At 50.4% G+C, this 27521-nt stretch overlaps 1 protein-coding gene across 1 annotated transcript in view; it reads right to left on the minus strand.

The window, feature by feature from the left end:
• LOC120914370 (xaa-Pro aminopeptidase 2-like) overlaps window positions 1–27008 on the minus strand; it is a 52613-nt gene extending 25605 nt beyond the window's left edge. Inside the window, exons 1-11 of the mRNA XM_040325056.1 lie at window positions 26977–27008; window positions 22655–22722; window positions 19598–19665; window positions 18973–19083; window positions 16704–16767; window positions 16432–16536; window positions 13785–13871; window positions 11442–11588; window positions 9280–9381; window positions 7309–7390; window positions 5540–5735 (exon numbers count right to left, since the gene is read on the minus strand). Coding sequence (XP_040180990.1) covers window positions 5540–5735; window positions 7309–7390; window positions 9280–9381; window positions 11442–11588; window positions 13785–13871; window positions 16432–16536; window positions 16704–16767; window positions 18973–19083; window positions 19598–19665; window positions 22655–22700 — 1008 coding nt within the window. The 5' untranslated portion in view covers window positions 22701–22722; window positions 26977–27008. The remainder of the gene's footprint in view (window positions 1–5539; window positions 5736–7308; window positions 7391–9279; window positions 9382–11441; window positions 11589–13784; window positions 13872–16431; window positions 16537–16703; window positions 16768–18972; window positions 19084–19597; window positions 19666–22654; window positions 22723–26976) is intronic.
• Window positions 27009–27521: the final 513 nt, after the last annotated feature.

Genomic DNA, 27521 nt, shown 5'->3' on the forward strand with positions numbered 1-27521 from the left:
CAACCCTATTCCCCCACAACTATACTGAACTAAAACAGATACTTATCCGTGACACCACAAAAATTTCCAAACATGAGTTTTCCTGGGCAGGAAGGCTCGCAGCCTTCAAAATGATGGTCCTACCCAAACTACTATATATCTTTCGGACACTCCCAATCCCACTGCCACAATCCTACCTTAAATCCCTACAGTCCATACTGGGCCACTTCCTATGGCAAGGCAAAAAACCCAGGTGTAGCCAGACTAAACTCATTAAACACAGATCTGTAGGGGGTATGGGTTTAGCAGACATCAAAGACTATTATGTGGCCACCATAATGTCACAAATGCGGGAATGGATGGCAGAACACCCCACCACACTCTGGGGTGATATAGAGTCCAAAATGATCCCAGGCTCCAACCTGTCCCGTTGGCTATTCAGCACAACTGTCAAACACCCACAACTCTCACTGTACTCCCCTACCATTCAGGCCACTGTCAAGGTCTGGAAGTCGCTCCTTTCCTCCACGTGGCCGACTCTCGCAACTAAACCCATCCCTATACCTGTTGAAACACTTCAGCTGCTAACTCCTGACCTACCTATCCCCCAATGGATATCTGACCGCGCAGCCCACATTCACGACTTACGACCCTTGGTGACTAACACGTCCTTTCCCCACATCCAAGAGACCTTCCATGCCCCTGCTTCAGACTACCTTACATACTATAGATTGCAACATTGCCTTAGGGAAACTAGATCTCTGGAAAGATCTTTACCTCTAAACATATGGCGCTTCCTCTTCTCTGATACAGCGAAGAGCAAAGGCACCTCCTTAATCTACTCAACCCTTCAGGAAAAAAACTCCTTCACCAAATCCAAACCACTCCTAGACTGGGAATCTGACCTGCTCACCCCATTCTCCGACCATCAATGGCAGACGGCGATTAAATCTAACCACAAATACACCTCCTGCACCTCCTTATGGGAACTCTCCCAAAAATTACTGATGAGATGGTACCTTACGCCATCTAGGATAGCTAGATTCCACCCCGACACATCTCACGACTGTTGGAGAGAATGCAACAATCCCGGCACTCTTCTCCACATCTTCTGGTCCTGCCCATGCCTGAGACTGTTATGGTCCTCTGTGGAGTCGATGCTACAATCCATGCTTGGTATACCCATTTCCCTGACACCTCCGCTAGCCATCCTTAATCTGACCATTGAGGACATTCCATCACCCTTGAGACTAGTGACTGTACACGTCCTGTTAGCAACAAGACTTCTGATCGCTCGAAACTGGAAATCCAAAAATGTCCCTTCACTAATGGAAGTAATAAAAATGGTACAAACCCACTATACATACGAGACCATCCTTGCACGTAGAAAACACTCTTGTTCCACCGTGCTAACCCTTTGGGATCCCTGGCGAGTCTGGTATAATGGCCAGAAGACCAATGGATTCACCCTCTGAATATACTGGTAAACTCTTGATGCTCTCTGCCTTCCCCTCCTTCTCCCCCCCCTCTTTACTCCCCCCCCTCCCATGTTAATACAACTATATTCTGATGTTCATTTGACATTTACCTGATGAATGTATAGTTGGTGCAGTACGTGGCGCGATATTAACCTCTTTAAGAACCCACACATTACTCTGTACTGTATACCCTAATGTATTTGATACTGTTGTATTATTTCATTTGACAAATACTAATAAAAACCATTTGAAAGAAATCCATACCGCGCCTTTTCTGGCACTCCTCTTCTACATGCAAAGATCATATTTTCTTTTTTTTTTGCTAGAAAATGACTAAAAAAAAAAAAAACCAAGCTCCCAGAACCTGTCCTGCCGCAGAGTTCGTACAGGTAGTCGTTAACGGCACTTTTCAAGCATATACAAGGTTGAGTTCCATCACAAATAAGGCGTCTGACGGGCAGGTTGTGTCGCCGCTGAATGTCAGCAAGGCGAGCCATGGCCGTGTGAGATCTTCTGAAATGGGGCGAGATTGTCCTGGCCTGCCGCAGGGCCGTCTTAATAGCATCATGGGCCCCTGGGCAAAGTACCGTATTTATCGGCGTATACCGCTCACTTTTTTGCTCTGAAAATCAGGGCAAAATCGTGGGTGCGCGATATACGCCGATCCCCGCTTCTCGCGCTGTGTTTGAACCACTGCGCCGACATATACCGAGCGCAGTATACTCGTGTATAGTCGGGCAGTCTCGGCTCCTCTCGCGGTCACGTCCTGTACGTCCTTTACGCGAGAGGAGCCGAGCCTGCCTGACTATACACAAGTGTACTGCGCTCGGTATATGTCGGCGCAGTGGTTCAAACACAGCACGGGAAGCGGGGATCGAGCGGGGAGCACACCACGATGGCCGCAGAAGGACGCCGGACGAGGCCGCCGATGGACGCGATGGACGACGGGCAAGACGCGATGGACGACTCTCACTGTGCCAGAGATACATTCACTTGCCGCTGAACATGTCCATATAGCTCTGGGATGCCCTTCTGTGAGAACATTTTCCTTCCTGGGACCTTCCATGGTGGTGTTCCAATGGCCACAAATTTTCAAAAGGCCTCCGAGTCCACCAGTTTATATGGCAGTAGTTGGCGGGCTATCAGTTCCGACAAGCCAGCAGTCAACCGTTGGGCAAGAGGGTTATCTGGCGTCATCTTTTTTGTACGATCGAACATTTGGGCCACGGAAGCCTACCTTTTTTCCAGAAAAACGTGAGGACGGCATGATGGACAGTGGAGTGGAGGACAATTGTGAGCATAGAGGAGAAGGAGAAGAGCCTGGATGGTGAGAGCCTGGAGTGTGGCTTTGTGGGTTCTGATGGCGTTGCTCCCACTGGGCTCGGTGATGGGAGGCCAGGTGCCTTCTTAAGGCAGTCGTCCAGTGGCGGTGCGTCCATAGGGACGCAGGAGCGCCGCCCCCTCTGGCTCGCTCACAGCCAGTAAAATATACAGATTCATACACTGTATGAATCTGTATATTTTCGCCGCTGCCGCCCACTATTCAGCTGACCGGACGTTGAGCGCCGGTCAGCTGAATGGCGGCAGCTGGCTGGCTGGCTGTGTGGAAGTGCCTATCAGGGCCAGCGGCCCTGATAGACTGTCCGAGTACAGCCCTGAGGCTGTAGTCGGCTTCCTGAAGCTCATCCTCGGGACGTACCGGCCGTGCGTCCGAGGATAAGACTGACAGGCGTCTCAGCCAATCAGGTAACCTGATTGGCTAAAGCGTCATCGAGGGCGGGACGAGGGACATCGAGGGACGTAAAAGCCATAAAGGTAAGTGCAAGGGGGGGTACTGGGCACGGTGGGTACAAGTGGGGGCACAGTGGCTACAAGTGGGGGCACAGTGGTGACAATTGGGGGCACAGTGGTAACAATTGGGGGCACAGTGGCAACAATTGGGGGCACAGTGGCTACAATTGGGGGCACAGTGGCTACAATTGGGGGCACAGTGGCTACAATTGGGGGCACAGTGGCGACAATTGGGGGCACAGTGGCGACAATTGGGGGCACAGTGGCGACAATTGGGGGCACAGTGGTAACAATTGGGGGCACAGTGGCAACAATTGGGGGCACAGTGGCAACAATTGGGGGCACAGTGGCGACAATTGGGGGCACAGTGGCGACAATTGGGGGCACAGTGGTAACAATTGGGGGCACAGTGGCGACAATTGGGGGCACAGTGGCGACAATTGGGGGCACAGTGACTATGTTTGATGGCATAGTGGTGACAATTGATGGCACAGTAGCTGCGTTTGATGGCATGGCACAGTGGCTGTGTTTTGATGGCATGGCACAGTGGCTGCGTTTTGATGGCATGGTGGCTGCGTTTTGATGGCACAGTGGCTGCGTTTTGATGGCATGGCACAGTGGTGACAATTGATAGGTACAGTGAGGCTGCAATTGTTTATTTTTGTTCGTTTGCACCCCCCCCCCCAAAAATTTGGAGCACCAGCCGCCACTGCGGTAGTCCCTAGGTGAGTGTTGGGCTTACCGCAACTTATGCATTGACTGCAAAGGCTGCAGATGGCAACACTATTGTCTGCAGCGGACACGTTAAAAAAAGCCCACACTGCGGAGTCATGGGTCGGCGTCCTGGGTGCGCCAGATGTGACTGTACATGGTTGATGGCTCGCTCCTGATACATTAGGAGTCTGGTTTGTCCCTCCTGTGCAATGTAAGTTCGGCCTGCTTCTCCTCCCTCTCTGCTGGTCCATCTCTCCCTCTGAACTCCCCTCCTCTTGTGGGCACCCACGTGACGTCTGTAGACACGTCATCATCGACGTCACCTTCCCCATCACTAACAGTAGAGATCTCGGAGTAGGCAGCAACAGCGGGCACCAACCTCCTTGGGCTGATCTGAGTACTGTCGTCCAGGGCAGCCATCAGGAATTGTTGGGCCCCTTACACAGCTTCAGGCATGGGCGGCCCCCTGGAGAACCGGGGGGGGGGGGGTGTGCTGCCACCTGAAATTGAGAAGCGGGGGGGGGGTGCTGCCGCGTCTTGATAAGCGGGGGGGGGGGGCTTTACAAAAAAAGAAGTATATATATGTATATATATTATTATTATTGTTTTTTTTTTTTTATAAAAATTAATTACAAAAAAGGGGGGTTGCCATCCGGGACCTTTGGGCCCTTTAATAAAAATAAATAAAAAAAATATATAAAAAAAATAAAATAAACATTTATAAAAAAAATAAAAAAAAGGGGGGGGTTGCCATCCAGGGCCCTGGGGACCTATGGGCCCTTTAATAAAAAAATAAAAAATAAATATATAAACAAAAATAAAAAAATAAACATTTATAAAAAATAAAAAAAAGGGGGTTTGCCACATGGGGCCCTGGGGACCTCTGAGCCCTTTAATAATAATAATAATAATATATATATATAAATAAAATAAATTAAAAATATATATAAACAAATTATAAAAAAAAGGGGGGTTGTCATCCGGGGCCCTGGGGATCTCCAGGCCCCCCGTTTTAATAAAAAATAAAATAAAAATATATTAGATTTTTTTTTTTTATATAAAAAATTAATTACAAAAGGGGGGGGGGGGGTTGCCATCCGAGGCCCCTGGGGACCTCTGGACCTCAAAAAAAAAAAAAAATTGCCTCTTTAATAAAAACAAATATATATTATTATTTTTTATTTTTTTTATAAAAAATTAATTAAAAAAAGGGGAGTTGCCACCTGGGGCCAAGAATGGCTGCGCATCCCGAAATGTCTTCTGATGGATCGGAAAATAATTCCTGCCCTACCCCTACCACCCCTGCGGAAGGGCCTGCCTCTTCCCCTGCCTGTCATTTTTTAAATGACCCTGTGACAACAAAAGTCTCTAGAGAAGCGCAGTATATGTGAAAGAAGGTAAATAACCCCCCCGCTTCAATCTGTCCTTTTCAATGTAAAATGGCGGACCGCCGCGAATATCGCCAGATGTCCGCCTGTTCGGTGGATCGCGAACTAGCAAAGTTTCGCCGCGAAACGACCGCCGGGCGGACCGCCAGGCCACCTCTAATAGAGACGTCTGCTGTGTTTTTGCCTCACCTTGGGTATCATTTCATACACTCCATAATTGGTGTACTCAGATCCAATCCAAACTTTCACATCCCCCTTCACATAGTCTGTGAGGGCGTCCCGGACTTTGTCGTACTCCAGGATCTCGACGCAGGTGGACCCGGGACAGTTGTTGCTCAGGTAATTTCGGATGGTGTCGGTGATACGACTGACATTCATAAACAACCTGCAAAGTGGATGGAGAATGGATCATTAATACAGCAACTTATAGAGGAAGGAGCAGAGTCCTCCAGCAGAGTATATCAGGAGAGGAGAGTTATAGAGGAAGGAGCAGAGTCCTCCAGCAGAGGATATCAGGAGAGGAGAGTTCTAGAGGAAGGAGCAGAGTCCTCCAGCAGAGTATATCAGGAGAGGAGAGTTATAGAGGAAGGAGCAGAGTCCTCCAGCAGAGTATATCAGGAGAGGAGAGTTATAGAGGAAGGAGCAGAGTCCTCCAGCAGAGTATATCAGGAGAGGAGAGTTATAGGGGAAGGAGCAGAGTCCTCCAGCAGAGTATATCAGGAGAGGAGAGTTATAGAGGAAGGAGCAGAGTCCTCCAGCAGAGTATATCAGAAGAGGAGAGTTTTAGAGGAAGGAGCAGAGTCCTCCAGCAGAGTATATCAGGAAAGGAGAGTTATAGAGGAAGGAGCAGAGTCCTCCAGCAGAGTATATCAGGAGAGGAGAGTTATAGAGGAAGCAGCAGAGTCCTCCAGCAGAGTATATCAGGAGAGGAGAGTTATAGAGGAAGGAGCAGAGTCCTCCAGCAGTGTATATCAGGAGAGGAGAGTTATAGGGGAAGGAGCAGAGTCCTCCAGCAGAGTATATCAGGAGAGGAGAGTTATAGGGGAAGGAGCAGAGTCCTCCAGCAGAGTATATCAGGAGAGGAGAGTTATAGAGGAAGGAGCAGAGTCCTCCAGCAGAGTATATCAGGAGAGGAGAGTTATAGAGGAAGGAGCAGAGTCCTCCAGCAGAGTATATCAGGAGAGGAGAGTTATAGAGGAAGGAGCAGAGTCCTCCAGCAGAGTATATCAGGAGAGGAGAGTTATAGAGGAAGGAGCAGAGTCCTCCAGCAGAGTATATCAGGAGAGGAGAGTTATAGAGGAAGGAGCAGAGTCCTCCAGCAGAGTATATCAGGAGAGGAGAGTTATAGAGGAAGGAGCAGAGTCCTCCAGCAGAGTATATCAGGAGAGGAGAGTTATAGAGGAAGGAGCAGAGTCCTCCAGCAGAGTATATCAGGAGAGGAGAGTTATAGAGGAAGGAGCAGAGTCCTCCAGCAGAGTATATCAGGAGAGGAGAGTTATAGAGGAAGGAGCAGAGTCCTCCAGCAGAGTATATCAGGAGAGGAGAGTTATAGAGGAAGGAGCAGAGTCCTCCAGCAGAGTATATCAGGAGAGGAGAGTTATAGAGGAAGGAGCAGAGTCCTCCAGCAGAGTATATCAGGAGAGGAGAGTTATAGAGGAAGGAGCAGAGTATATCAGGAGAGGAGAGTCATAGAGGAAGGAGCAGAGTCCCCAAGCAGAGTATATCAGGAGAGGAGAGTTATAGAGGAAGGAGCAGAATCCTCCAGCAGAGTATATCCGGAGAGGAGAGTTATAGAGGAAGGAGCAGAGTCCTCCAGCAGAGTATATCAGGAGAGGAGAGTTATAGACAGGGCCGATCCTAGGGTCACAGTACAAAGACACACAATAAATAATATTCTATAAAAAGAGAAGGAATATAAAAGGATACATCAACGCTCTCATGTCCTGGATGTTGGGTACCTGATGGAGTCTTTGGCCAGCAGCGTGTAGGAGTAGAAGTAGGGGTTGTTTGGTATGTCTTGTCCTCGGAGATTGAAGAGCCCTGAGGGAGAAATAAAATACTGTAAATCTGGCCAGAAGACCTATGACCGGCCGGTACCGGGTCCCCAAAATCACTGAAGAAATTACAGTTTAACATGGGAGCCTATGGAAGGGGTGCACGGATTCGAAAAATCAGTGCTCCCCGGCCGTAGGTCCCCTGGACAACAAGCTTCGCACACTTGTAGAGGAGAAATGCGGCTACATGTGTGCCAAGTTCCGGGTACAGAAGACGTAGGACCGGCCGGTACCGGGTCTCCAAAATCACTGGAGAAATTACAGTTTACCATGGGAGTCTACGGAAGGGGTGCCCGGCTTTGAAAAATCGGTGCTCTCCGGCCGTAGGTTCCCCGGACAACAAGCTTTGCCCACTTGTAGAGGAAGAGTGGGGCTACATGTGCAGGGATGGACTGGCCATTGGGACTACCGGGAGTTTCCCCGGTGGGCCAATGGCTCAGTGGGCCGGCTTCAATGACAGCAGACCACCCCCCTCCGCTCCTCTGTCTCTTCCTCCCTGCAGCGCTCACCTGGGGGGAACAGAGAAGCAAGGGGAGGACCAGAGGAGCAGGGGGGACGACAGAGGAGCATGGGGGAGGGGACAGACAGCTGACTCTACAGCTATGGCCTGGGAGTTACTCACTTCTGCCTAATCTTTTACCATGGGGGGGGGGGGGGCACCGAACTGATTCTTTGCCCTGGATGAAATAATGTCTAGCCTCCCCACTGGTACTGCCTATAAGAGTACAAGTACCAGCCGTTCTACTCTAATAAAGTAGAACGGCTAGTGAAGGGGGAGAGGGGGCTTGGGTGGGTGGGGGGGGGGGCCGGAGTTGTCCGGCCGACATGGGAGAGACCTGTCAAAGTGGGCCAGTCTGGATGAAGTCCAGGGCCAAATTTCTGTCCCAGTCCAGCCCTGCCACCCGTCAAGGGCATTTAAATATTTGCATAACTCCTCCCACTAGAGCGGTCTGCCTGCAAATGAGAAAAACGTCCATTCCCTCCAGACTGATCCCCGTCCGGCAAGCGCATTTAAATATTTGCATGACTCCTCCCACTAGAGTGATAATCCCCCAGCATTGGTACCAGTAGACGCGATAACCCCCCAGCATTGGTACCAGTAGACGCGATAACCCCCCAGCATTGGTACCAGTAGACGCGATAACCCCCCCAGCATTGGTACCAGTAGACGCGATAACCCCCCAGCATTGGTACCAGTAGACGCGATAACCCCCCCAGCATTGATACCAGTAGACACGATAACCCCCCCCAGCATTGGTACCAGTAGACGCGATAACCCCCCAGCATTGATACCAGTAGACGCGATAACCCCCCAGCATTGGTACCAGTAGACACGATAACCCCCCCAGCATTGGTACCAGTAGACGCGATAACCCCCCAGCATTGGTACCAGTAGACGCGATAACCCCCCAGCATTGGTACCAGTGCTGCAGCTCCAATAGCCCCTACATTATTGCAGCCCTGGGTTAGGGAAACAGTAAAGGAGCTGGGCCAGCACAGACAGTAATTAGAGGGCTATGACATGCAGGGGGGGGGGGGTGAATGGGGCTCTGCTAGTGAATTTACCTTTCTATACTATATGTTAAATGCCCATATCATGTGTGTCAAGTTTGGGGTCCATGGTACCGGGTCCCCAAAATCCGGGAGATCAGGCGCAAAAAGGTGACTCGAGTATAAGCCGAGGGGGGCATTTTCAGCACAAAAAAATGTGCTGAAAAACTCGGCTTATACTCGAGTATACAGTATACGGTTTATAGGAAAAAAAAACTTCTGGAGCTAAAGTGGTTAATCGAGAGTAAAAAAAAAAGAGTTGGAGTTTTATATATAATGTACCCAATCATTGCCCAGGATACATTGCATTCTCTTAATATTTACATGCAGTTTCCTCCAGGGTGGAGAGGAGGACAGCGGTCGGCTTCTGGTTGTGTTTCTCCATCTGATCCCGAATATTGGTCACTTTTTCCTGCCAAGTGCCTCCTGTAGAACACGGGGGGAGAGAAGATGAGAAATGACAACACTTGGCACCCTCACTTTGTTTTATGACTGAATCTGCAACACTGTTCAATACACAGTGGAACCTCGGATTACGAGTATATAATCCATTCCAAGAGAACGCTTGCAATCCAAAGCACTCGCCTATCAAAGCGAGTTTCCCCATAGAAGTCGATGGAAGATAATTCGTTCCGCATTGAGTTCTATGGCATGCAATGCTGCATGTGACCAGAGGTGGGGAGGGCGCCGGAGAGCCCCCGGGAAAGGGGACAGCTCGGCTGATCTTGGAAAGGTTAAGAAACACTTGGGAACTGAGTAGTTCTGAATGATTCTGAGTATTTCCAAACGGCTCGGAAAAGGCTCCGAGTGTCACCGGCGCCCCCGCACCTCTGGCCAAATGCGGTACTGCACACCCAATTAGCATGAATTATGCTTGTTTTGCGAGACAACACTCAGGATTTAAAAAAAAAATAAGCTCGTTATTCAAAACGTCCGTTAACGGCGTTACTCATAAACCGAGGTTCCACTGTATTCCAAACATTCATAATGGTTCGAACTCTGATTTTTGGGAAAAATTATCGACAAATTCTGTGTGAAGAATAGCTGGTCGTTAAGGAGTGGGTCGGGAAGCCAGCCACCGCGTCCTTAGCAACCGATGAATCCTCACTGAGAGCTGAATGTAAACCAAGGAATGCCCGCAATAGAAAATTCTGGGGGAACAAAAAGGCATGGCACCCGAATACATACAGGCCCCCACCGCCCCCAAGCACCCCCCCCATGTTGAGGTCATGTGGCCTGGTATGGTTCAGGATGGGGAAAGTGCGCTCCCCCCCCCCCACACCCCTTTACTTGCCTGCTGGGCAGAATGCTTAGATAAGGGTCTGGTATGGATTTTGGGGGGGGGACCCCACACCTTTTTTTTTTTTTTGTCATGGGGTTCCTGTGTGAAGAATAGCTGGTTGTTAAGGAGTGGGTCGGGAAGCCAGCCACTGTGTCCTTGGCAACCGATGAGTCATCAGCTGTCAACGAGCTTCCTCAACTGAGAGCTGAATGTAAACCAAGGAATGCCCGCAATAGAAAATTCTGGGGAAGAAAATGCGTGCCCCCCCCAAATACATACCTGGCCCCCCCTGCCCCCAAGCACCCCCCAATGTTGAGGTCATGTGGCCTGGTATGGTTCAGGATGGGGAAAGTGCACTCCCCCCCCCACACCCCTTTACTTGCCTGCTGGGCTGCATGCTCAGATAAGGGTCTGGTATGGATTTTGGGGGGGGGACCCCACACCGTTTTTTTATTTTTTTATTTTGTCATGGGGTTCCTGTGTGAAGAATAGCTGGTTGTTAAGGAGTGCGTCGGGAAGCCAGCCACCGCGTCCTTAGCAACCGATGAGTCATCAGCTGTCAACGAGCTTCCTCAACTGAGAGCTGAATGTAAACCAAGGAATGCCCGCAATAGAAAATTCTGGGGAAGAAAATGCGTGCCCCCCCCCCAAATACATACCAGCCCCCCCCCTGCCCCCAAGCACCCCCCAATGTTGAGGTCATGTGGCCTGGTATGGTTCAGGATGGGGAAAGTGCGCTTCTCCCCCCACACCCCTTTACTTACCTGCTGGGCTGCATGCTCAGATAAGGGTCTGGTATGGATTTTGGGGGGGGGACCCCACACCGTTTTTATTTTTTATTTTGTCATGTGTTCTTTTGTTTACATTTCAACAGTGGGGAAGTCATCGATTGTTAAGGACGCGGCGGTCGGCTTCCCACAATTCTTCGCACAGAATTGAAATTGGTTGATCATTTTTTCGACCGATCCGAATTCCAATCATTCCGAAAATTTGGAATTCGTTAGAAAATTTATAAAGGAAAGAAAATTTTATGAAACGAATCAACAACACGAAATTGGTAATATAATGAATCTATCCGCAACGAAACGCAATTTTTCGTTCCACGCAAGCAACTGTGATGGTTTAGCCGTCCCGGGAATGCAACTTTTTTTTTTTTTTTTACGTTTAAATGTATTTAGGTTTAGTTTCGCTTTAAGTGACTTACCCACAAAGTCATCGGGCACTGAATAGATTTCACTTTCGGGCAGAGGGGGGCGCTGGTTCCCCCACACCACGTCCACCAGATTGGTTGTAATGGATTGTAGAGTTCTTCCAGAACCTTCAAATGCATCGTTATACGAAGCCCATTCACCTAAGAGAACGAAAAGTTTACTCTTTCAAAAATAACAAAGCACAGCTACGGTTCCCGGAGCACACTGTCAACCCCTTCCAAGGTACTTGTCCAGGACATGGCGAGGAAATCTCTTTGCACCTCTGTCATAAAGGGGTTTAAGGTTTAAGAACCAGACATATGCAATTTGTTTTGTTCCGAATTCGTTTTTTAAATTCGTAAAATTCGTACTAGTTTTGCATTCCCCCCCAAAGTCCCTGTCCGGGGCTGTTGGGTTGACCTGAACGGGGCTGTTGGGTCGACCTGTACGGGGCTGTTGGGTCGACCTGTACGGGGCTGTTGGGTCGACCTGTACGGGGCTGTTGGGTCGACCTTTACGGGGCTGTTGGGTCCCTCCTGTCCATGACTGTTGGGTCCCCCCTGTCCAGGGCTGTTGGGTCGACCTGAATGGGGCTGTTGGGTCGACCTGAATGGGGCTGTTGGGTCGACCTGAATGGGGCTGTTGGGTCGACCTGAACGGGGCTGTTGGGTCGACCTGTACGGGGCTGTTGGGTCGACCTGTACGGGGCTGTTGGGTCGACCTGTACGGGGCTGTTGGGTCGACCTGTACGGGGCTGTTGGGTCCCCCTGTATGGGGCTGTTGGGTCCCCCTGTATGGGGCTGTTGGGTCCCTCTGTCCGGGGCTGTTGGGTCGACCTGTACGGGGCTGTTGGGTCCCTCTGTCTGGGGCTGTTGGGTCCCTCCTGTCCGAGGCTGTTGGGTCCCCCTGTACAAGACTGTTGGGTCTCTCTGTCCAGGGCTGTTGGGTCCCTCCTGTCCATGACTGTTGGGTCCCTCCTGTCCATGACTGTTGGGTCCCCCCTGTCCGGGGCTGTTGGGTCCCCCTGTCCAGGCCCCGGTTGGGTCGACCTGTACGGGGCTGTTGGGTCCCCCTGTCCAGGCCCCGGTTGGGTCGACCTGTACTACGCTGTTGGGTCCCCCTGTCCGGGGCTGTTGGGTTGCCCTGTACGGGGCTGTTGGGTCCCTCTGTCCGGGGCTGTTGGGTCGACCTGTACGGGGCTGTTGGGTCGACCTGTACGGGGCTGTTGGCTCAACCTGTACGGGGCTGTTGGGTCAACCTGTACGGGGCTGTTGGGTCAACCTGTACGGGGCTGTTGGGTCAACCTGTACGGGGCTGTTGGGTCAACCTGTACGGGGCTGTTGGGTCAACCTGTCCGGGGCTGTTGGGTCGACCTTTACGGGGCTGTTGGGTCGACCTTTACGGGGCTGTTGGGTCGACCTTTACGGGGCTGTTGGGTCCCTCCTGTCCATGACTGTTGGGTCCCCCCTGTCCAGGGCTGTTGGGTCGACCTGAATGGGGCTGTTGGGTCGACCTGTACGGGGCTGTTGGGTCGACCTGTACGGGGCTGTTGGGTCGACCTGTACGGGGCTGTTGGGTCCCCCTGTATGGGGCTGTTGGGTCCCCCTATATGGGGCTGTTGGGTCCCTCTGTCCGGGGCTGTTGGGTCGACCTGTACGGGGCTGTTGGGTCCCTCTGTCTGGGGCTGTTGGGTCCCTCCTGTCCGAGGCTGTTGGGTCCCCCTGTACAAGACTGTTGGGTCTCTCTGTCCGGGGCTGTTGGGTCCCTCCTGTCCATGACTGTTGGGTCCCTCCTGTCCATGACTGTTGGGTCCCCCCTGTCCGGGGCTGTTGGGTCCCCCTGTCCAGGCCCCGGTTGGGTCGACCTGTACGGGGCTGTTGGGTCCCCCTGTCCAGGCCCCGGTTGGGTCGACCTGTACTAGGCTGTTGGGTCCCCCTGTCCGGGGCTGTTGGGTTGCCCTGTACGGGGCTGTTGGGTCCCTCTGTCCGGGGCTGTTGGGTCGACCTGTATGGGGCTGTTGGGTCCCTCCTGTCCATGACTGTTGGGTCCCCCCTGTCCAGAGCTGTTGGGTCCCTCCTGTCCATGACTGTTGGGTCCCCCCTGTACGGGGCTGTTGGGTCCCTCTGTCCGGGGCTGTTGGGTCCCTCTGTCCGGGGCTGTTGGGTCCCTCTGTCCGGGGCTGTTGGGTCCCTCTGTCCGGGGCTGTTGGGTCCCCCTGTCCGGGGCTGTTGGGTCGACCTGTACGAGACTGTTGGGTCCCCCCTGTCCGGGTCTGTTGGGTCCCCCTGTCCAGGCCCCCCGTTGGGTCTGTCACAGTCCTTAATCTTCCATACAGAATATGACAAAATATAACTTACTGATAGATAAGATAAAAGGATCAAAGCCAACTAGTCCCCCATCGGGCACCTCTTCCAGGATCCAGGACACAATGGGCGGAGCCGACACTGTATACAATGACACAATCACACAACGCTGTGTTAGGACAATGACGGGGCCCTTATGATTGTGAAGTCTCTTTTATTTTTATAATAAACATGTTATATTTACATGCTCTGTGTAATGTTTATGCACAGAGCAGACCAGATCCTCCTCTTCTCGGGGTCCCTCTTCACTGCTATCGGCCACTGTGGGGTGTTCTGTCAAGTTCTCCAACCCGTCAGAAACTAAAACAGCTTAACTTCCGGTTTATTTAAAACCTTAGTAACCAGAGTCCGGTGCAAGATATTATGAGCGGAGATTCTTACTCCGCTTCCGACACTAGCCAACAAAATGGCCGCCTCCGAGGCGGCGACAACTTTGTCTTCGTTAGCCGCTGCGCTGTCAAAAAAAGCTCAATCTTCCTGTCCCGGACTTTATTCCGTTGTCGGCGTTGTGTCCAAACCACCAATTCATCAAAATCTCCGACTACTAAGGTTTTAAATAAACCGGAAGTGACGTGGTTGGAGTTTCTGATGGGTTGCCGATATTGACAGAACAGGGGCGCCTGAGCTAAGTGGCCATTTAGACACTGAGCCACGGTTCAGCCCTGCCCCTTTCTCTCTTCTCATTGGTTAACTGACTTTAACCGACAGCAGCGGGAGCCAACGGCTGTGTCTCAACCAATCAGGAGGGAGGTTCCTGGACGGCTGAGGCACTCGTCTACATCGCTGGATCGAGATGGGGCTCAGGTAAGTATTAGGGGGACTGGGGAGGCTTCTGCACACAGGAGGCGCATCGTAATGCATAAAATGTACCTTCTGTGCCTTTAGAACCACTTTAAGGCTTGACACGTTGGGCATCTACTTACTCGGGGCAACCTCATCTTTTATAGTCTACCAAAAAAATAAAGGTGTAGATTCACGTACCTTTTATGGCGGCGTCAATCACGCCAGGTCATCATATATTTACATAAAACACGCCCCCCTTCCACATTTGAATTACGCTCGCTTACGCCGGCCCCATTTACGCTGCGCCGCCGCAACTTACGGAGCAAGTGCTTTGTGAATACAGCACTTGCTCCTGTAAGTTACGGCGGCGTAGCGTAAATACGATACGCTGCGCCGCCGTATCATTGCGCGACCCTACCTGAATCTACACCAAAATGGGTAATAGATTGCAATGGTGTTTCTTATGATTTACTAACTTATTGTGATTTTTATTGAGCTTTTGCACTTGATAAACCATTGTACCATTAACCAGTTCCCGACCACCGCATGTACATATACGTCCACAATATGGCACATACAGGCACATGGGCGTATAGGTACGTCCTCGCCTATTAGCGGGTGGGGGGTCCGATCGGGACCCCCCCCGCTACATGCGGCGGTCGGGTCCGCTCGGGGAGCGATCCGGGACCACGGCGCGGCTATTTGTTTATAGCCGCTCCGTCGCGATCGCTCCCCGGAGCTGAAGAACGAGGAGAGCCGTGTGTAAACACGGCTTCCCCGTCCTTCACTATGGCGGCGCATCGATCGCGTCATTCCCTTTATAGGGAAGACACGATCGATGACGTCATTCCTACAGCCACACCCCCAAACAGTTGTAAACACATACTAGGTGCACCCTAACTCCTACAGCGCCACCTGTGGTTAACTCCCAAACTGCAACTGTCATTTTCACAATAAAGAATGCAATTTAAATGCATTTTTTGCTGTGAAAATGACAATGGTCCCAAAAATGTGTCAAAATTGTCCGAAGTGTCCGCCATAATGTCGCAGTCACGAAAAAAATTGCTGATCGCCGCCATTAGTAGTAAAAAAAAAATAAAAAATAAAAATGCAATAAAACTATCCCCTATTTTGTAAACACTATAAATTTTGCGCAAACCAATCGATAAACGCTTATTGCGATTTTTTTTACTAAAAATAGGTAGAAGAATACGTATCGGCCTAAACTGAGGAAAAAAAATGTTTTTATATATGTTTTTGGGGGATATTTATTACAGCAAAAAGTAAAAAATATTGCTTTTTTTTCAAAATTGTCGCTCTATTTTTGTTTATAGCGCAAAAACTAAAAACCACAGATGTGATCAAATACCACCAAAAGAAAGCTCTATTTGTGGGGAAAAAAGGACGCCAATTTTGTTTGGGAGCCACGTCGCACGACCGCGCAATTGTCTGTTAAAGCGACGCAGTCCCGAACTGTAAAAACACCTTGGGTCTTTAGGCTGCATATTGGTCCGGGGCTTAAGTGGTTAAACGTTGGACAACCCCCAAAGAGATTGGAACGACTGCCATTTTATTCTCCTAGGGTGTCTGCTTTCAGAAAATATGATATAATGATTTGGGGGTTTTAAGCAATCTTCAGACCTAAAATTATTGCCGTCGTGCCCCTGGGTGGTGACGTCATAAGGGGGCGGGGTCAACCGGGTGACATCACCCAGTGACCACGCCCCGTGCCAATATAGTGCAAAAAAAGTGCAAAAAAACTAAAATTGCAACGGGTCTGGTTCAGATTCAAAATGTGTTTATGGCTTCACATCATCATTGACTTTATAATATTTTAGCTTCAGGAACATCGACCTACCGCTCTTTTGCAGCTCCCAGTTGCAGTCCATCTGGCGTTCGGCCTGCGTCCAATAGCGGCTGTCGGTGAACACGGCCGCTCTGGTCAAAGTCACCGCAGCTGTGCCTAAAAAACCGAGCAAGATTCATAATTTTTTTTTTAAAGGGGGTTGCCATTCGGGCCCCTGGGGACCTCGGGGCCCCTTACAGGTGTACTGCCTGTACCGCCCTGATGGCGGCCCTGTGTATTCCAATGGCACTCGGGTTCAGTGCAGCGTTTCGGGGGATGGTTACCTGAAGATCCAGTGAATCCGGTCAGCCATTGTCTCCGCTTCTCCTGGTTGGCAGTGTACTCTCCCTGTGTACAGGATACATAAAGACTTATCAGGATGTCTCTTATAGAAAAAGGAAATCCCTCTTTCCAACAAGTTACAAAAATGAACAATTATGAACACTTTTTATTTCCCCCTCGAGGGAACCCCCCACACCGATCCTCATCCGATCATCACAATGTGATCACTGGGGTTCAACGGGAACTAATAAGGGACCACATAAGTCTGTCTATCACTTTTACTTCGATCAGGGGTCTCCAAACTTCCTCAACAGGGGGCCAGTTTACTGTCCTGTAGATTTTAGAGGGGCCGGAAAATGGTCCAAACAATGCCCCATCCAATTGTTGGCCTCATTAGGAGGAATTGTGCCCCATTCTCGGTGTCATTGGGCCCAATTGTTGGACTCATTGTGAGGAATTGTGCCCCATCCTTGGTGTCATTAGGAGGGATTGTGCCCAATTCTTGGTGTAATTGGGCCCCATCCTTGGTGTCATTAGGAGGAATTGTGCCCAATCCTCGGTGTCACTGGGCCTAATTGTTGGCCTCATTGTGATGAATTGTGCCCCATCATTTGTGTTAGTGGGAGGAGTTGTGCCTCATTGTTGGTGTCAGTAGGTGAAATTGTACCCCATCATTGGTGTCGTTGGGTCCAATTGTTGGCCTCATTGGGTGGAATTGTGCCCCACCGTTGGGGTCAACAAGAGGAATTTTGCCCCATTCTTTGTGTCATTGGGCCCAATTGTTGACCTCATTGGGAAAAATTGTGCCACATCGTTGGTGTCATTAGGAGGAATTGTGCCCCATCCTTGGTGTCATTGGGTCCAATTGTTCGCCTCGGTGGGTGGAATTGTGCCCCATCGTTGGTGTCAGTAGGAGGAACTTTGCCCCATCATTGATGTCATTGGGTCCAATTGTTGGCTTCACTTGGTGGAACTGTGCCCCATCGTTGGTGTCATTGGGTCCAATTGTTGGACTCATTGTGAGGAATTGTGCCCCATCCTTGGTGTCATTAGGAGGAATTGTGCCCAATTGTTGGTGTCACTGGGCCCAATTGTTGGTGTCACTGGGCCCAATTGTTGGTGTCACTGGGCCCAATTGTTGGCCTCATTGGGTGGAATTGTGCCCCACCGTTGGGGTCAACAAGAGGAATTTTGCCCCATTCTTCGTGTCATTGGGCCCAATTGTTGGCCTCATTGGGAAAAATTGTGCCACATCGTTGGTGTCATTAGGAGGAATTGTGCCCCATCATTGGCGTCATTGGGTCCAATTGTTCGCCTCATTGGGTGGAACTGTGCCACATCGTTGGTGTCATTAAGAGGAACTGTGCCCCATCCTTGGTGTCATTGGGTCCAATTGTTCGCCTCATTGGGTGGAACTGTGCCCCATCGTTGGTGTCATTAGGAGGAACTTTGCCCCATCATTGATGTCATTGGGTCCAATTGTTGGCCTCACTTGGTGGAACTGTGCCCCATCGTTGGTGTCATTGGGTCCAATTGTTGGACTCATTGTGAGGAATTGTGCCCCATCCTTGGTGTCATTAGGAGGAATTGTGCCCAATTCTTGGTGTCACTGGGCCCAATTGTTGGTGTCACTGGGCCCAATTGTTGGCCTCATTGAGTGGAATTGTGCCCCACCGTTGGTGTCATTAAGAGGAACTGTGCCCCATCCTTGGTGTCATTGGGTCCAATTGTTCGCCTCATTGGGTGGAACTGTGCCCCATCCTTGGTGTCATTGGGTCCAATTGTTCGCCTCATTGGGTGGAACTGTGCCCCATCCTTGGTGTCATTGGGTCCAATTGTTCGCCTCATTGGGTGGAACTGTGCCACATCATTGGTGTCATTAAGAGGAACTGTGCCCCATCCTTGGTGTCATTAGGAGGAATTTTGTCCCATCATTGGTGTCATTGGGCTCAATTGTTGGCCTCATTGGGAGGAATTGTGTCCCCTCGTTGGTGTCATTAAGCGGAAATGTGGCTCATTGTTGGTGTCAGTGGGAGAAATTGTACCCCATTATTGGTGTCACCGGGCCCAATTGTTGGTCTCATAGGGAGAAATTGAGCCCCATCATTGTTGCCATTGAGAGGAATTGAGCCCCATCCTTGGTGTCATTGGGCCTAATTGTTGGCCTCATTGGGAGGAATTGTGTCCCCTCGTTGGTGTCAATATAATATTTACAAAAAATGGCGCCATTAACAGTTTGAAGAAAATGATGAAATAAATAAATAGAATTACCAGGTGGGGGTCAGTCGGAGGGATGATGTAAGCGCTGAGGTTGTGGTTTCTCATTTCCTGGCGGAGTTTGCTCAGATCTTCTGTGGAAACCTTTGCAGTGGGAGGAATATACTGGGTGCAAAAGAATAAAAGAATAAAAAAGAAATAATAATAATGTATTATTATTATATATTGATCTATATATAAAGATGAACTTAGTAGGGGGGGGGGGGGGTTTGGGGTCATTTTGATTTCCTCTCGCTGTTGTTGTCCCTTTGGGGAGATATCCCTTCACTTCCTGTCCAAAGGATACAACAGGAAGTCAGAGGAAAACTGAGGGAAACCCCGCCCCTCTTACACAGATGTCCCTGGAACAGGTGTCCCCATTGGAAAAAAAAAAACCCTTCAGCATCCTTTATTTCACTTTCCCTGATCCCAGATCTTCCCGGGCCCACCCCCCTGTCTGTGACTGTAGTGGACAGTCAAGAGGGAAGCACCACAGGGATGAGCTTCTCATCTCTTTGTCATTCTGCTCTCTCCTCCTATCAGCACGCTTCTTTCAGCCCATCAACTGATGACCACAATGAGGGCCGCCGTCAAGAATTCTCCCTCGTGCAAACATTAATTTCCTTCCCCAATATCTTACCGGAGGGTTTGCAGAGCAGTCTCTCATGGTCGAGTCTCGGGGCCCCTTGGGGATCGCTGATGTGTACCCTAAAAAAAGTGCAAATTGGCATTTACCAAAAAAATAAAAAACATAAAAAATTACCAAAATTGTTACTTTTTCTGGCAGATAAATGATACTTTGTGGAAAGTCAATGCTTGTTGTCATTAACAGAGGCGGCGCTTTAATTAGGAAAATTAGGCGGTCACCTAAGGCCTCGCTCTCACAGGGGCCTCGCAGCCGCCTAACTTACCCCACTGCCTTACCCCAGTTTTGAGGGACGGGGGACCTTAACGCTGCTGTGCTCAGGCAGCGTAAAGAGCCCCTGACTCAGGAGCCGCCAGCGTCCCTAACAACCAGTGAATATCGGTGACCCCAACATGCCCTCAATGACATCACGGGGGGGGCGGGTTCGCCAGGTGTGCCCCACCCCTTAGTTATTAAAGAGCAGGATCTGGAGGTCCCCCTGCCCGCAGACCCCCGCAACCACCAGCCAGGGTTGTGGGGAAGATGCTCATGGGCGTGAGTGGGGGGGCCCAATGAAAAGCGTTTTGCCTAAGGCCCTTACAAAGCCTAGAGCCGCCTCTGGGAGGAGATCCAGGAAGATAAATTCTCAGGTAACCCATCTACTTGTGGGCCAATCATGGACAGGGGACCCCCAAACTGAGCATTGGGTGAAGAAACTGAGTGTTAGGAACATGGGCGTCCGCTGAATCTTTTTCAGGGGGGGGGGGGTGCGCTTCGGGAGCGGCGATACACATTTAACGCGGCCACCTGGCAGTGCGAAATAGCTCTTGAGATAATTCAGCTTCACTCAATGCCCATATAAATATAGCCTAGAGAATGTACAGACCCCCCTTCAGCACAGATGAATCCCCCTCCATTCAGCACAGATGGACCCCCCTTCAGCACAGACCCCCCATTCTGCACAGACCCCTCCATTCTGCACAGACGGACCCCCCTTCAGCACAGACTCCTCCATTCAGCACAGACAGACCCCCCCTTCAGCACAGACTCCCCCCCATTCTGCACAGACCCCCCATTCTGCACAGACCCCTCCATTCAGCACAGATGGATCCCCCTTATGCACAGACCTCCCCATTCCACACAGGCCCCTTCATTGATTGATTGATTGATTTTAATATTTCTTTACAGCGCCACATACACCCTGAAGGGTGTGTCTAAGCGCTGGAAGGAGGTCCGCTGGTCTATTCTGGACCAAAAAGCAATCCAAGAAAAGAAAGAAAAAAAAAGACTTCATAGACGAACTGATAGCTCGTGTACATTCAGCACAGACCCCCCCTTCAGCACAGATGGACTCCCCCTTCAGCACATACCCCCATTCAGACAGCCCACGGCCGCAAGACTCTTCAACACCTTCTCGATTTTCCAGGGGGGGCCAATTGCCCCCCCTTGCCCTATGGAGCGAACGCCCATGGTTAGGAATCCAAACTTTACCTAATATTAGGAATTAAACAACATCCGACATAATACACCACAGACGCGTGCAATTTGTTTCCTTCTAGGATTAGTTCTTTAACAAATTTCAACAAACTAGTTCATTTGGAAACATCCGAATTACTGTAACGAAAGCTCATTTAACAAAATGTTCTGAATATTTGTAAATTCATCAATTCGAAAATCCCAAAAATTTGAAAATCTGAAATAAGAACTAATAATAACTTAACTAATACAAACTTTACATTATAGGATTTCGGAATTCCCTTTCTAATTAGGCTGTCAGTGAACGGAACGAATACGAATTCATCCGAATAATAGAAAACTTGAATATTCGCAAATTTATTCCTTCGGAAATCCGAAAAAACGCCAAAAATCGAAGATCTGAAATAATAACCAACTAAAAAAATTCTAGGTATCGGAATTTCCTTTCATATTTGGAGGTTAGTGAAACGTAACGAATACGAATTTATCCGAAGTTACGAATTATTTAAAATATCGAATTCCGCATCTAAATGAATGGAATGGATTTATATTAATACAACTTTTTTTTTATTATTATTATTTAGTATTATTAATTTGTTCCGTTCCAACAAACATGGGTAGAAGAACTGGAGTCACAGGGGAGATAGATAGATAGATACACAGGGGGGGAGAAAGAAAATGAGAGATACTGTAGATAGATAGAGGGAGATAGAGGGGGAGGAAGGGAGAGAGAGAGAGAGAGAGAGAGAGAGAGAGAGAGAGAGAGAGAGAGAGAGAGAGAGAGAGAAAGAGAGAAAGAGAGAGATAGAGAGAGAGAGATAGATAGATAGATAGATAGAGAGAGAGAGAGAGAGAGAGAGGGGGATAGAGATAGAGATATAGAGATAGACAGACAGACAGACAGACAGACAGACAGACAGAGATAGATAGATAGATAGATAGATAGATAGATAGATAGATAGATAGATAGATAGATAGATAGAGAGATAGAGGGATACACAGGGTGGGGGGGGGAGAAAATGGGAGATACTGTAGATAGATAGAGGGGGAGGAAGGGAGAGATAGATAGATAGACAGATAGAGATAGAGAGAGAGAGAGAGAGAGAGATAGTGTGTGAGAGAGAGAGAGAGAGAGAGAGAGAGAGAGAGAGAGAGAGAGAGAGATAGATAGATAGATAGATAGATAGATAGATAGATAGATAGATAGATAGATAGAGGGGAGGAAGGGATAGAGAGAGATAGAGATAGAGATAGAGAGATAGATAGATAGATAGATAGATAGATAGATAGATAGATAGATAGATAGACAGACATATATAGATAGATAGAGGGGAGGAAGGGATAGAGAGAGATAGAGATAGAGAGATAGATAGATAGATAGATAGATAGATAGATAGATAGATAGATTGATAGATAGATAGATCCATGGGACAGATTTTCTGCAACAATAAATCTGGGTGGAATATCCGGATCCGGATGTTGAGTAAATTTGAGTCAATGTGACTTATCGGGGTGAGACGAGTCTGTGGGGCTTCCTATGGTGAAGGAGTAGTAGGGGATCGATCACCAGATCGGTAATTCCACTGCCAGACTTACCACATTGGAGGAACGTCCAGAGTCCCACCATCCACAGGAGCCCCATTGTGTCCTCCTCCTCCGGAGATCTGCGGAGAGACAGAGAACAATTCCTGGATCTTCCTCAGATGTTCAGCAATCACTAACCTGATCTCATAGTCCATCCTTCCTCCCGTCCTGTCCCGTACCGCCCCACCCCACCCGGTCCCGTCCCACCCCACCACATCCCATCCCATCCCATCCCGGACTGCACCCTGCTCAGTAACTGCTAGAAAACTGCCAGAGACAAATCTACTTCTCTGTCCTGAAGGCAGAAATAAGTTCCATCATTCTGTTATATGAATTCCCTTTATATACTTGGCAATCAAACAATCCGAATAGGGGGACTGTGGTGGTCCCACCCGACCTCCTAAACAAACAAATACTGTAAAACTCTATAAAGTTTTATAAAAAAAAAAAAAAATGGGCATACCAGACCCTTATCCGAGCACGCAGCCTCGTTGGTCAGGAAAGGGGGTGGGGACAAGCGAGGCCCCCCCCCTCCTCCTGAACCGTACCAGGCCACATGCCCTCAACATGGAGGTAGGTCGTCTTCTTCCCTCTTCTCCCGTTCTCCGGTTTCTTCTGCCGGGCCCCTCCGCTATCTTCTGCTCTTCTGCCTGCTCTTTTACTAGCCGCGGCCTGGTCTTCTCCGTCGTGTTCTTCCCTCTTCTCCCGCTCTCCTGTTTTTTCTGCCGGGCTCTTCCGCTATCTTCTGATCTTCTGCCAGCTCTTTTACTAGCGGCGGCCCGGTCTTTTCCGTCGTCTTCTTCCCTCTTCTCCCGTTCTCCGGTTTCTTCTGCCCGGCTCCTCCGCTATCTTCTGCTCTTCTGCCTGCTCTTTTACTAGCGGCGGCCCGGTCTTCTCCCTCGTGTTCTCCCCTCTTCTCCCGTTCTCCGGTTTCTTCTGCCCGGCTCCTCCGCTATCTTCTACTCCTCTGCCAGCTCTTTTGCTAGCGGCGGCCCGGTCTTCTTCTTCCCTCTTCTCCCGTTCTCCGGTTTCTTCTGCCGGGCTCCTCCGCTATCTTCTGCCTGCTCTTTTACTAGCGGCGGCCCGGTCTTCTCCGTAGTATTCTTCCCTCTTCTCCTGTTCTCCGGTTTCTTCTGCCGGGCTCCTCCGCTATCTTCTGCCTGCTCTTTTACTAGCGGCGGCCCGGTCTTCTCCGTCGTGTCCTTCCCTCTTGTCCCGTTCTCCGGTTTCTTCTGCCCGGCTCCTCCGCTATCTTCTGCTCTTCTGCCAGCTCTTTTGCTAGTGGCGGCCCGGTTTTCTCCGTCGTCTTCTTTCCTCTTCTCCCGTTCTCCGGTTTCTGCCCGGCTCCTCCTCTATCTTCTGCCTGCTCTTTTACTAGCGGCGGCCCGGTCTTCATTCGTCGTGTTCTTCCCTCTTCTTCCGTTCTCCGGTTTCTTCTGCCAGGCTCCTCCACTATCTTCTGCCTGCTCTTTTGCTAGCGGCGGCCTGGTCTTCTCCGCCGTGTTCTTCCCTCTTCTCCCGTTCTCCGGTTTCTTCTGCCGGGCCCCTCCGCTATCTTCTGCTCTTCTACTAACGGCGGCCCGGTCTTCTCCGTCGTCTTCTTCCCTCTTCTCCCGCCCTCCGGTTTCTTCTGCCCAGCTCCTCCGCTATCTTCTGCTCTTCTGCCAGCTCTTTTACTAACGGCGGCCCGGTCTTCTCCGTCGTGTTCTTCCCTCTTCTCCCGCTCTCCAGTTTCTTCTGCCGGGCTCCTCCGCTTTCTTCTGCCTGCTCTTTAACTAGCTCCGGCCCAGTCTTCTCCGTTGTGTACTTCCCTCTTCTCCCGCTCTCCGATTTCTTCTGCCGGGCTCCTCTGCTATCTTCTGCCTGCTCTTTTGCTAGCGGTGGCCCGGTCTTCTCCACCGTGTTCTTCCCTCTTCTCCCGTTCCCCCGGTTTCTTCTGCCCAGCTCCTCTGCTATCTTCTGCCAGCTCTTTTACTAACGGCGGCCCGGTATTCTCCGTCGTGTTCTTCCCTCTTCTCCCGTTTTCCGGTTTCTTCTGCCGGGCCCCTCCGCTATCTTCTGCCAGCTTATTTGCTAACGGCGGCCCGGTCTTCTCCGTCGTGTTCTTCCCTCTTCTCCCGTTCTCCGGTTTCTTCTGCCGGGCTCCTCCGCTATCTTCTGCCAGCTCTTTTACTAGCAGCGGCCTGGTCTTCTCCGTCGTCTTCTTCCCTCTTCTCCCGCTCTCCGGTTTCTTCTGCCTGGCTCCTCCGCTATCTTCTGCTCCTCTGCCAGCTCTTTTACTAACGGCGGCCCAGTCTTCTCCGTCGTGTTCTTCCCTCTTCTCCGGCTCTCCGGTTTCTTCTGCCGGGCTCCTCCGCTATTTTCTGCCTGCTCTTTAACTAGCGCCAGCCCGGTCTTCTCCGTCGTGTTCTTCCCTCTTCTCCCGCTCTCCGGTTTCTTCTGCCGGGCTCCTCCGCTATCTTCTGCCTGCTCTTTAACTAGCGCCAGCACGGTCTTCTCCGTCGTGTTCTTCCCTCCTTCTCCCGCTCTCCAGATTCTTATGCCGGGCTCCTCCGCTATCTTCTGCTCTTCTTCCAGCTCTTTAACTAGCGGCGGCCCGGTCTTCTCCGTCGTGTTCTTCCCTCTTCTCCCTTTCTCCGGTTTCTTCTGCCGGGCTCCTCCGCTATCTTCTGATCTTCTGCCTGCTCTTTTACTAGCGACGGCCTGGTCTTCTCCGTCGTGTTCTTCCCTCTTCTACCGCTCTCCGGTTTCTTCTGCCGGGCTCCTTCACTATCTTCTGCTCTTCTGCCTGCTCTTTTGCTAGCGGCGGCCCGGTCTTCTCCGTCGTGTTCTTCCCTCTTGTCCCGTTCTCCGGTTTCTTCTGCCCGGCTCCTCCACTATCTTCTGCTCTTCTGCCAGCTCTTTTACTAGCGGCTGCCCGGTCTTCTTGGTCGTCTTCTTCCCTCTTCTCCCAGTCTCCGGTTTCTTCTGCCCGGCTCCTCCGCTATCTTCTGCTCTTCTGCCAGCTCTTTTACTAGCGGCTGCCCGGTCTTCTCCATTGTCTTCTTCCCTCTTCTACCACTCTCCGGTTTCTTCTGCCGGGCTCCTTCGCTATCTTCTGCTCTTCTGCCAGCTCTTTTACTAGCGGCGGCCCGGTCTTCTCCGTCGTCTTCTTCCCTCTTCTCTTCTTCCGATGAGAAGACACACACAAATCCCTGTGCTGGCGCTCGTACACGCAACTGTTTGTGGCCCCCTCCCCCGTGCAACAGGTGCGCACACCCCCACTGGTGGCCGAAAACGGGTAGGACATACCGGCACGGGATTTCGCCCACCAGTGCCATTGTGCCACCGTATATGTGCGTGACACGGTCAGCAACTGGTTAAGCAGAAGCTTAGTCAGCAAACACACCAAAGATCAGTAACAAAAGGTTGCAGGTTGGGATTAAAGGATCTCTAAAGTAAAAAATAACAAACGTGTTATACCTTACCTCCACTGTGCGGCTCGTTTTGCACACAGTGGCCCCGATCCTCCTCTTCTGGGGTCCCTCAGCGGCTGTCTCGGCTCAGCCCCCCGCAAAGAGCTTTCCACCTTCATGCGAGCGAGGTCGAAACCTCTTGCGGGCGCCCTTCCGTGATAGCCGCCGACTGTATCACTCGGCCCCGCCCCCCGGCGCGCGGCATCATTGGATGTGATTGACAGCAGCGCCAGCCAATGGCTGTGCTGCTTTCAATGCATCCAGTGTAGCCAATCAACGTCCAGGCTGAGAACTGAGGAGGATGACGGGGACGAGCGCGGGACTTTCAAGGGGTCAGGTAAGTAAAACAGGGGCTCAGGGGGGGGGGGGGGGGCGTTACAGTCCGATCTTTTTTCACCTTAATGCATCCTAATGCATTTACCTTTACAACCCCTTTAAGCAGAAGCGTAGTTGAGGAACAAGCCGAAGGTCAGTAACAAGTGGTAGTGGAGATACGGACAGCAGCAAAAATAACAAGAGTGACATATCAGCTGGAGAGAGCACAATAATCTGACAAACAAGGCATGGCTTAAATAGGAAGGTCGTGGGAGGAGCAAAGGAAAAGGGAGCAAGATTAATCAAAAACAAGGTTAAAGGCAAGATTGTTTAAGGACTTGTCTGGGGAGCCACCCAGCATCTCAGGCGGCTCGGCAAGAAGAGATACAACCAGACACAGAAGAGGTTGTAGGTTCAGGTCCAGGTCCTGACACTGTGAATAGGCGAGAGATATTTCTTCAGATCGTATGGAATTTGGGGCGGGATCGATAGGCCTGCTGTTGTAGATTAAAGTGGTAAAGGCTGAAGATGCAAATGCAAAAACTCCCCCCCCCCAATACTCACATGAGCCCCCTCTTGATCCAGCTGGAAGCAGATACACTATATTGCCAAAAGTATTGGGACGCCTGCCCAGATGATTTCCAGCTTAGTTACAAAGTACAAAATGTTGCCTTCAAGGCTACAAAGTACAAGATGATTCCAGTGGATGACTGATTAACTTTATATTATCTTCGGTGATTGCTTAACACTTATTGTCAGTAACGCCAGTAAAAAAAAAAAAGGCACTTACCTGTCTTGAATGGTCAGTGCCCTTAAAACATTTTCTTAAAGGAGAAATCCAGCCCAAAAAATTTGACGTCCCTTTGGGTGTGCGTCGGGGGTGTCCTTCGAGTCCTCTGCTATCAGGGGAGGGCTGGGCCGGGGGGCAGGGTGGCAATTGCCTCCCAGGCCGCTCTAACTTATGTTAAAAACAGAGCAGAGGAAACTACAACTCCCTGGGACTGGATTCTTAGAAGCAGGCAGAGGCAGGGCATGCCAGGGAGTCGGGATGCAGGGCTGGGCGCTGGCTGCAACTTGACCCCAGGACCAGGAACATTACCCCCCAGGAG

This window comes from Rana temporaria, chromosome 9 (genome assembly GCF_905171775.1).
Source record: "Rana temporaria chromosome 9, aRanTem1.1, whole genome shotgun sequence".
Taxonomy (NCBI): Eukaryota; Metazoa; Chordata; class Amphibia; order Anura; family Ranidae; genus Rana; species Rana temporaria.